This window comes from Mixophyes fleayi, chromosome 1 (assembly GCF_038048845.1).
Source record: "Mixophyes fleayi isolate aMixFle1 chromosome 1, aMixFle1.hap1, whole genome shotgun sequence".
Classification (NCBI taxonomy): Eukaryota; Metazoa; Chordata; class Amphibia; order Anura; family Limnodynastidae; genus Mixophyes; species Mixophyes fleayi.
The window spans coordinates 107732474-107744229 of NC_134402.1; the positions used below are offsets into that span (position 1 = coordinate 107732474).

General features: G+C 38.1%; 1 protein-coding gene across 2 annotated transcripts in view; it reads left to right on the top strand.

The window, feature by feature from the left end:
• Positions 1 to 8906, top strand: part of ANAPC10 (anaphase promoting complex subunit 10) — a 69972-nt gene extending 61066 nt beyond the window's left edge. For both annotated transcript variants that reach the window (XM_075199204.1, XM_075199194.1), the window contains one exon: positions 7862 to 8906. In XM_075199204.1, the coding sequence (XP_075055305.1) occupies positions 7862 to 8092 (231 nt within the window). In that variant the 3' untranslated portion in view covers positions 8093 to 8906. The remainder of the gene's footprint in view (positions 1 to 7861) is intronic.
• The last annotated feature ends 2850 nt before the right edge of the window (positions 8907 to 11756 follow it).

The following is an 11756-nucleotide window of genomic DNA, read 5'->3' on the forward strand; positions in this document are numbered from 1 at the left end:
AAAAAAAATCTATCTGTGGCTGAGAAATACGCACCTCTGTCCTGTATAGCAAACAGAAAAGCCATCACTTATAAAACCACAGTAGTACATAGAATTGTCTTGGTTAACATCAATTTGGGCATGGCAAGTTGAATAAAATATGAATGGCTTGGATCAGTGTTGGTGTTGTTTGCATGCTGTAGGGGGGAAATTGAACATGTGGGGTAAATATGGCTCAAATTTTCCAGTGCAGAAATGTAGAGGAGCAGATAAGGTTTATTTTAAATAGCTTGGTGAGGCCACAAAGGCTCTCCCATGCTGCCTTCTCATTGATGGCCGTAGCTACCATTTTTATATACTAATAATACAAAGCTGCCCCCTCTTATTACGTTGGCAGAGAGGTTGTACATAAACATACAATAAAAAAATATATTTGAATAAATTATGAAATATGTTTTTAGTAGACAAAAAATGGAAACATCTAGGTAAATGAATGACACCAAGCATATTAAAAGAAAGGATTAGTGTCGACTACATATGTGGGCCAATCTAAAGAACTTTACAGCCCTGAGCTCTTGTTTCCAACAGTGAAGGTTTTTGGTGGGTCCATAATGTTGTGTGGTACATTATATTGCCTTGGTTTAGCTGCAGTCATCCCAAAATAAAATTTATTAACAACAGTATGAACAATTTTTGAGATGTATTAAAAGATTGGCTTTTTGAGAAAATCAAAATTTTGATTTTGAAAATGTTGACATTTTTCATTTTTATTGGAACATACTGCTGTTATATTTCACGAAAGCCCATTAAAAGAGGTTTAAAATGAGAGCTTGCCCAACTCTAGCTCAATTAGGGGAGCTACAAATGCAATTTAAAAAAAGCACATTTTTTGTTAAAAAATTGCAGATTTAAAGGCATATAACTTCAAACCAGTGTACATATCTGCCTTGGGAATTTTCATTACACCCATAGCAGCATTTATTATACCACATTTCATTACAATCTGAAATGCAGTTTGAAACCCTGTGTTTATTTGATGTGGAATGACCCATTTCTTTCATGACGAAAGTGGTGTCTTCCAAGATGACAGTGCTCCAATTCGTCCTTGTGGTTTCCTAATTGTTTGAGCATGACACTGATGTTACCTGAATGACTTTGCTGTGGAAGAAGCTACATCTCTCCTGCACAATTAAGAGACTTTAGTAGGCTCAACGCCATGGCACATACAGGCTGTGCTGGTGACCCAACACCCTATAAAGTGGCTTTAATATTGGTGTTTCAATTTTTGTTATGTGAGATACAACAAGTTTTATTTTGTTTGGTTTGCCAAAAATATCAGACCTGTGCTTGACATTTTTTCCTTGCTGTCAGCAAGCATAAATATTATGCTGTGAGCTACCCAGCTGCCCGACTACTCTTCTATAAACTCTGTTCATAAGCTTTGTTCTTTTTCTAACAAGTAGTTTGTGGTTCCAGCAAACAAAGCTGCCAGGTCCTCTTTCTTCTATTGTGCCTCACAATTCCAGATTTTGAGTGCCTAAACATGGTTGACTTAATAACATCTGAAGTGTCCAGCACCAACAGTTACCAAGACTGAAGCAACAGCATGATGTAATGGGGACTGGTCTGACATTAGGCTCTCCTACTTTCAGGCTTTACACATTAGATAATATGTAAAGGCTTGACGATATCGGGGACACTGGTACAGATGAAGAGATTTCTAAGTTTTAGGTGGAGTAGCGGAAATTATTTTTAAAGTGACTTTTCATATAGAGAAACTGTCATTTAATTTCTAAATGCAAAACGTAATTCTTTATCCATGCTCTTTTTTTTTTTTCTTTTTTCTGTGCTATGCGCACTGCTTCTAGTTAGAACACCTGAATATGTAGTGCTACAATAACAGTCTTGAACTGTATAGACAAAAACAGAGATCTGTATAATTCCATGTATGCACACTTGTATACCATCTAGACAAGAGTCTATAAATTGTTTCCACTAATAGTCAAGCAACATACAAATATTTATATCCAAATCTTTACACATGTAACAATACAGATGAGTGAAAAGTAACTGAAAAGCTTACATCTACATGTTGTTGCATTATTATTTCAGCTGTAGAAAATGTGTGAAATTGCTTTGCTTGGTGATGTAGTTACCTACTCATTTAGCTTTATTATTTAGCCTTGAATAGTATGTGTATTAGATGGTAGAGAGAGTCTCAGTGGTGCATTGTGATGTACTCCTTGGAAACTAATTGCTTTCAATTGAAGGGTTTATAAAGTCACTGAGTTTGAATGTATTTACTTAAAAAAAAAAAAAACAGTTACATAAATATAAAAAGTTGGCCAAATTGTAAGATGCATGCAGCAGTTGCATTTGTACCAGATTGATGTCAGGCGTACATCAGATACACTTGCACCCTATTTTTTAAACTTTCGTTTTGATAACGAAATACGCATTCGCTATTTGGTTGGTTGCAATTAAAAAACAAATAAAAAGAACCACTTGAATACAGAAGGTATAATTCCTCATGTACGAATAAACAAATTCAAAATGTTGCTCAGATACGCTCACAATATCATGTAATCGATGAAAACAGCACCTATTAGCTTCAGAAGTCAGTCGGCAGCAGCTAGCTAGTGCTGGCGACCATCATCATCGGAGTGTACTTGTGCCTGCCTTCAGGCACCCTCAATTAATACGGCTGCGTGTCTCTCTGTGGGTCTGCATCTGTTCCCAGTTAAAGCTTACTGTACTTGGCCTATTTTAAACCTCCCCCGTCCTACGTCTCCAGTCACAAGCAGACATAAGTGTCAGATGGAAGCAAATCTGCATATTAGTTTGGCTTGTTTTGTGGGTATGCGTAATACAAATTTGTGAATTTGATGCTACACAAATCATACATCCAGCTCCGCATCAGGCCTTTAGTGGCATAATTACAAGGGCACAGTGCGGCAAGTAAAATGATGTGCTGGTACATTGATCGGATTGGAGGTTTGAGCCCCTTCCTAAGACTCGTTTAGGTTTTCATACGGCTCTGCAGCTGGAAACTCTGCTTTAAACTACCGTTATTAAAATTCCACTGGACCCAATGTGTGCAGCCTTTTGGTCAGGATCCCAAGTGGTGTCCCAGAATATATATTTGGGATTCCTTCCTTTCAGATATATAATATAGTCCATTGGGAACTGCATCTTTTGTGGTCCCAGAACAATGGCACATTGACAATTGGAAACCCAACTGGTAAAAAAATTAAAAAAAATAAATAGTACTCCAGCACACTAGACTAAAAAATACATCCTTTAAATTTTACAGCATTTTCTCAAGCAAGAATCAGTGTTCTTTACTTTCTTTAAGTACACAACATGTTTGTCACAGAACACATCTCTGTTATGCTTAACATTCCAAGAAAAGGCCCAGATTCTTATGCTATTGCAGTGCCCATGTAAAAAACAATCCTTATATATCATTGACCTGTTTGGAAGTTGAAGAGCCCACTTCTAATTGACAGCACATCCGTACATAGTTTATTAAGTTGGTAAATTATTTAAAGTTAATAAAGTGGAGTTCCTAGGAGATTTTAATCTTGTTCTAGATCCCTGACTAGATAAGACATGCCCACCAGGCACGGCACCTAGCCCAGACACCACTGGCCCACCTTTAGCTTTCCGCAAGCTGATTGCTGAATATGATCTTTATGATGCTTGGCGAGTTTCTGCCCCAGCTACAAAACACTATACATTTTTTTCATTTTGTTATGTTCACAACACATACTCTCATATTGACATGATACTTACTGATAAATGGTCCCTTCAACACTCCAAAACTGTCTCCATCCTCCCAATCACCTGGTCCGATCATGCCCCTTTGGGTTTGGTCTCCCTCTGCTCGGGCTACGCCTCCTAGGCTGTGGCGCCTCCCCAACTCCTACTCCTAAACATAGAGAGTAAATTAGCTCTTCAGGAAGCCCCTACTCTTTACATGAACACCAATAAACCAGAAGACACCTCTATATTTAACTACTGGTGCACTCTGTAGAAGTCGTATAATTGGATGAACGAAAGTATATTGGTTTAATATTGGTTTGCCGTGCGTATTGCGAAGCGTACGCTACGTAACACGTGGCGTGATGCGATCGCACGGTAAAATACGCACTCACTCACTAGCATTACAACATTTAGTTATTTATACAATTCATATTGGTTCCGTTACACTGTAGTTTATGAGCAGATGTATGTATGTAACTTTTGGTATGGGCTGTGCTGTACTGTACTTTATCATAATATAATAATGTATTGAATTGTTGATTATTTACATCTGCTAAAATAAACCACCATGTGCTTTGGAAACACATACAATTGATTGGGCAATGCTTATTTTAAAACGATAAATTACTTTAATAACTCTTAAGGCAGTTTTATGGGGGACAGCGATACAAGCTGGCGCTATACTGAAAAGGGCAAATGCATTCTTCCAACAGCAACTTGAATCCAAGCTTTCTACATTGGAGACCTGCAATAAAGCATCTCCCTCGCTGGCACTGAAATTAGAATTGACCCAAGTTAAACAACTTCAATAATTACTTTTGGCCCGTACCCAGGCAGCACTCTCCTGCCTCTGACATAAATTCTACACCACGGGCAATAAAGCAGGAAGGATGTTGGCCAGTAAGTTGAGGGGGCAACAGGCTAGAAACAGGATCCGGCACCTTTCCAACTCTGAGGGTGTAAAGATTTCTCGTGATATTGCTAATCTTTTTGCTAAGTACTATGAGAGCCTTTATTATCTTGGTAATGACTTTGACAACTTCCAACCCACTCCTACCCTTATCCAAGACTTCCTGCAACAGATTAGCCTCACATATTGGTTGATCTGATAACACTGTAACCTACTGTGGTCGGTTCCCAGAGGAGATGTTAGAAGCCAAGTGGTGACGATTCTGAAACCTGGCAAAGACGCAGCTGACTGCCATAATTATAGGCCGATCGCTCTTCTGAATACGAACCTGAAGATCTTTGCTAAGTTGAAAACTAACAGGCTTAGTCCTTTGATACCTGACTTGGTCCATCCCGATCAGGTGGGCTTCGTTACGAGGCGCCAGGCCTCTGACAACGCAAGAAGAGTTCTGGATGTTGTGGAGTATATTTCTAGGTCTCGAGACGAACTGTTGATGCTTTCTCTGGACGCAGAGAAGGCATTCGACAGACTCCATTGGGGGTATATGCAACAGGTCCTGCTGAAATTTTGTTTTACTGGTTGCATTTTGAAGGCGATCCTGGCATTATATGATGGCCCTTCTGCCAAAGTGTTCAGCAATGGGTCCCTCTCTGAAAAATTAGCCATTTCTAATATTACTAGACAGGGTTGCCCTTTATCCCCTCTCATTTATATATTGGCCATTGAACCTTTGGCGGAATGGATACGTCGCTCAGATGCTTGCAAGAGTTTTGGCTTTCGGGGAACCGATCACGGCCTATGTCTGTTTGCAGAAAATGTGCTGCTCCTTCTGTCCATTCCGGAGACCTCATTACCAAATTTACACAAGATTCTAAATGAATATAGTCGAGCGTCCTTTTATAAATTAAATACTACAAAAAAGGAAGCTCTTCCTCTTAACTTCCCTTTAGGCTCCTTCACACTTTTGAAGGCCCGATTTAAATACACGTGGAAGGAAGACTCACTTTCCTACTTTTTAATCCACATACCGGCCAACATTTTTGATGTATTTGATTTAAATTACCCGCCTTTGATTGCCCAATTTACTAATCTATCAACTATCTGGATGGGCTGTGAGGTCTCCTGGCTGAGCATAGTGGCGACTTTCACAATGATGCTGCTCCCCAAACTCATGTACATCTTTAGAATAATCCCATACCTGCTCCCCAAGAAATATCTAGATGCGCTACACTCCCTTATGATTAAGTACATCTGGAGGGGTAAGCCCTCTCATTTGTCTTTCACGCGTATGGCTTTGCCCAGAAAGCAGGGTGGGCTTGCGTTACCCAATTTAATAAAATATCAAGAGGCATGTATTATTTCTCAGATTCGGGACTGGGCTCTTTCAACTAAACACAATCCCTGGGTAGATCTTGAGTGTGCCCTTTACCCTTCTTTCCCTATAGCATTTCTAATCTGGCTCCCTCCCCATCTTAGACGCCCCAGCCCCCTTCCTCTATCCGGGACACTTTTAAGGGTTAGGATAGGACAGTGGGATCCTCTCCAGACTTTACATCCCGCACTAGTAATATATCTCTCTCCAGTGTGGCTTTACTTATTCCCGACCTCGATCCCTCTGATTGGATCTCTGAGAGTTTTTGCTCGATTCCCCCCCCCCCCCCCCCCCCTCCCCACACACACACACACACACACACACACACATCTTCTCTATTCTAAATTGACTAGAGCCAGTAGCAAAAGAGACATCACATTTTGGTATACCTGCCTTTCCACCCTCTCTATTACAACTAAACATACTTCTCAAGCAAATTGGGAATCCGATTTAGATTAAGCTCTTTCCCCTACTCAATGGGACTGCATTTATAACAATTTACTCAATATGTCTTAATGCACAAACCACTTGGAAATGTTTATGAAGCTCCTGTATAGGACTTATTTAACCCCTGCCCGCCTCCATAAAATATGGCCCACTCATTGTCAGCATTGCCGGCGTGGTTGTGGAGAGGTGGGTGATATTTTTCATGTTTTTTGGTCCTGCCCGATAATTCAACCGATTTGAATTGGAGTTTTGCAACTTGCAGAAAATGTCACATTGGTAAAACTTTCCCCATCTCCACTCTTTACCCTCCTCCAACTATTCCCTGATCAGATACCGCAACATCATAGATATATATGGGGTCATATCAGGATTGCTGCTAGAGCGGCCATTGCTCAGCAGTGGAAACAATGCTCCCCTCCCTCAATCAACAAAATTGTAGCTAAAAACTATTTCAGCTACAAGAGGGAGACACACAAGATCCCTTATTCCATGGCCCTGTCCTCACCCATAGGTAAGTGGATGTCCTGGCATAAGTTTTCTACAGAGGGAGAGGGGGTTGGGATGTTTGGCCCTAAAATTAGGTTGATCACTGCGATCCTGAATCCTCATGTACAGTCTTCCCAAGTTGTACCATAAGACACGCAACAGTTTGGCCCTAGAGTATGTAACGTATTTATCTGCCGAATGTTTGATTGATTTAAAAATCTTTATCTGTCAATGCCACTTACAATTCTGATTGTATTCAGCTTGTGTTGTGTCTGCTCCCCACTATGTACCCCTTCCTATTCTCTTCCTTTGTTCTGTATCCCTTCCCTTACCATTTAAATACCCCAATAAAAATAATTCTGTTAAAAAAATAAAGTGGAGTTTGTTTGAGAATTTCTATGGACTAGGCTAAACAAGTGATTTTGACCCGTAATTGGTTACGTAACCAAGGGTCAGAATCACTTGTGATCAGTTGGCATAATATGTTGTCGACACTCTTTTTCCGTACTTGTTGAAAATAATTAATGCAATCTTTTTCAACAGTTGTAGAAAAGTGCGATATCTGTTAGTGATCCCATAATGAACTGATTGCTACATAAGTATCTGGTTTATTACATAGGATTTGGCCCATGGCTGCATGCAATCTATTGTAGATAAGTGATGTTGTGTAACTTCAGACTAACACACCAAAATGTGCCGTACAGCCTAAACCGATTGATTAGTTTCATGAGCTACCTGTGTTAGAGGTCAGTACAGACATGTAAAGGAACTTTGTTTTTTTGTTTTTTACCTCCAATTTCTGAGGTTAATATGAGATGTTATTAACAGTCTAGAAGAAAATCTGTTTTACGTTATATTATGTATTTATTACTTAAATGTGCATTATGTGCTTCATTTTGTAGCAACTTGAATTGGTGGAGCCCAGTGGTTGGATACACGTCCCTTTAACCGATGCACATAAAAAGCCTATCCGTACCTTTATGATTCAGATAGCAGTTTTGGCAAATCATCAGAATGGAAGAGACACCCATATGCGGCAGATTAAAGTGTTTACACCAGTGGAAGAGAGCTCCATCGGCAAATTCCCAAGATGTACAACCATTGATTTCATGATGCATCGTTTCATCAGGTGATCTAACCAAGATCCAATAAATGGCTAACATTAACATTTTCATATATGAACACTTTTATTTTTTTATTGTTGAATTATAATTTTAATGTCTGACACCAAGTTGTTGTTTTAATTTTCAAGCTATTTTAGTCTACTGTGGGAAATATTTGTGTCACCAGTTTGCTTATTGTAGTAGTAATATATATAAGTATTTTTTGTTTAATGTTTACATTTTTACAAAGGTGCAATTCTATTAAACATAGTTGACTTCATCCTCTCCAAAAAAAGACCTACACATGAACAGCAGTGCTGTTTATACACTTTTACTTTTGTTTTTAATTTTGTAGATTTGTGTTCCAAAATAACTTTTATGTTGTGTTGCTCTATGGGAAAATTTTAATAAATGTACCAATGTGCCCTGCAAAACATATTTAATTATATGCGTATGAATTCTAATATCTAAACAATGGAAGTGTCATAAGTCTTCTCTTATTGGGAAATTCTAGATATGTTAGAGAATTAAGTGTGGCATCTCATGGTAAGTTTTTATATTTTACATGAGATTTACTGTAGGAAATTTGTTTACTATGAACATTTCCAAATACCTTGTTATAGATATAGGATCGCATCCCTTGACAATACACTGTTTGTTCAAAAATAAAACATAGACGTTATTGTAAGAAATCAAAATGGGATGTTAAGGACTTTTGGGATTATGTCATGTCTACATGATCTGAATCAATTAATTGTTCTCCTTATTAACTGTTTGGATTAAACATTTAAGATTTATGTTACTTGTTTTATGTTGTCACATTAAATGCAGCAAGGTTTTTTTTTATACATAGTTTTTCTCTTTTGTAACTTTTTTATCTGTACATCATTTAATATTTAAACATGTTCCATATAAAAAGAAAAGTTGCTGAGAGTTATCATTTTCTATAATCTGAATATTTTTTAAAATTCTACTAATAAACTTATTTCACGTTAGCCTTTAAAATGTATGTTTTTACCTTATACTTGTAAATACAAAGGGCAAGATTTGCAACAGGGCTCATCTAGGTAGTTTATGACTTTAGTAGAATTTTGCTGTGTATGTCTTGTGAGACTTATCATATGCAAGCATTCGGAATCTGTATGACTAGACTTGTCATTATAATATTATGTTCAACAGGTACCAATGCAGCTTAACCACCAAGCCTTTTTTTTTCTTGCTTAGAAATGCAAATGAACTATGTTGCCTTTAGTAACTTATTAAAGATTTAAATTTTTAAGTGGACCTGTCAATCTCCTGAGGGAAATGGGGTTTTTAATTATTAAGTTTAAGCTTTTAAAGTAGTGTAAAAAATAGACACCCCCATCAGACCCGTTGCCAGAGGTTTATAAAATCAAGCACCTAGCCTTGCAGTCTCCATTTGCAAACATTTTTGATACAGAATGAGTTGTTCTGTAGAGGTCACTGACTTCAAGAGTAGTACTGTGATAGGATGCCACCTTTGCAATAAGATTGTTCATGAAATTTCATCCCTGCTGTCATTTCACGGTCAACTGTAAGTGATATTCTTAGAAAGTGGAAGTGTTTAGGATGCCGAGAAAACGTTACCTGCATGACTGCATTATGTCAAGTGTGAAGTTCGGTGGAGGAGGTATAACTGTATGGGGCTGCTTTTCAGGGTTTGAGCTAGGCCCCTTATCTCCAGTGAAGGGCAATCTTAATGCTTCAGCATGCCAAATCATTTTGGGCAATGCTTTGCTTCCAACCAGCGTGTATGGGGATGTGGCTATAATTTCAGACAGTGCTTGGATGCTCTCCAACTCTTCCTATTCTCATAATATACACGGGCAATGCTGCGTGCACTACTGTTAGGTGCATGCAGCTCTCTCTTTTCAAACAGAGCCGTGTGAAGCAGGGCAGGATTTAGCCACCTCAATTATACCGTGTCCCAGGCTTAGAGGGGGTTTCCAGACTTATGCAAACTTATGAATTCATGTATGCAGTATGTATTTTAAAGTGTTTTTTTTCTTATCATTTGGCCAATAAGTCTGAGAATTTTATTTTCTTTTTATTCTGTAATTATTTTTTCACACTTTATTTTTTAAGCATATATAATCATTGCTATTGTCTAATCTCTGTCATATATTGCGAAAAGTAAAAGACCAACGTTTGTCATTTCTGTAAGTGAGATCAATGTGTTATATAATTGAATAATATACCTGAAATAAAGGGGATGTGTTTATACTTCGCTGGATCTGTTAAGGTGGACAATTTGTTCTGTCCTGTCTGAAAAAGTATATATTTAATTAACAGCATTGCATTGTTTATGCATGATGCAACTTTATCTTTCTGCTATATGTACTACATAGCTAACATCCCTGCAAATATACAAGTGAAAATTAATATACAACAGGAGGTAAGTTTGAGTATTCCGTTTTGCAAAGGTGTGTTATGGGATTACACACATGACCATAGGATGGATGCTGTCAATTTCTTATATATGAGGAATGCTTTCAGCTCTGTTGTGTAAGTTTTTTTATTTTGCTAGTTATGCTGTATAATATCAGGACTTATTTGATTCTCATCATTTGCTTGGCAACAGTAGTGTCACACTTGTCCTATATGTTAAATATGCAGTAAGTTACACAGCTCTGTCATGAAAAACATGTATCTACAAAGTTATTTTATATAGGTAAGAAAATGTTGCAGCTTTAGAATGTGTTTTATAAATATGTGCATATGTTGAGGATGGGTGAAAGCCTACAGGTGTAGAGACTGGATACATTCAGATAAAGGTATGTATAGGAATTAAGTGGACAAATCTATTTCCTACATTCCTAGTGGGCATGAGATCTTCTACTAACAAAAAGACTGGACTGAAAAATATTAAGCAACCTATGAGACTACATAAATTCAGCCAGTTTTTTTGTTTACTTTTGGCCCATTACTGTTAGAATTTGTTCTGGACTATTGTAAGCCACTAATTAATATTTGTCAAGTATTTTCACTCACAGAGACTCAAGGCACATACCTAAGCAAACGTAACACAACATAGAGCCTGGAAAGGTATCCGTGTACATCAAAAGAAAGTCTTCTCTAGAGACGAGGTGGACTGGATCGTACCAATTGCTCCAGACTATGTAACACTGCATTGAAGTGCTGAACAGGTAACATCTAAGTTCATGCATTATATTGAAAAAGACCACCACTCTTCACCCAGACAAGACTTGTTCCAGGAGTGAAAGTTATCATCATCCCAACTGCTGGCAGTGCTTTGGGTTTGACTTCTGTTCAAGGGTCTACCTTCTTAAAGTGCACTGGTAAAGAGGTGTGAACCATTTGTGTGTTAGGCCGCATAATGCCCCTTTTCTTATCTCCACCTAAGCCGCTATGATCTTAGGAGTCAGGAAGCGTGAAGAAAAGACTATCATGTATCTTGTTTAAATTACTTCTGGTAATCTAGCAGATATCACTCATGCTTATTCTCTCAATAGTTTTATGGACACTACGTTGCAACTAGACAAAGACTTTAACCAGATAAAATTTTGGATTTGTGTTCATGTTGCCAATCATGTTGAAGGTGTACTACCCACCTGGAATTCCCTACCACTGCTTATCTGGCCTTCCCACAGCGTTCAATTCTTTAGACGCTCTATTAAACCCATATCTTCTTTTTTAGAGCTTATCTTGCTCC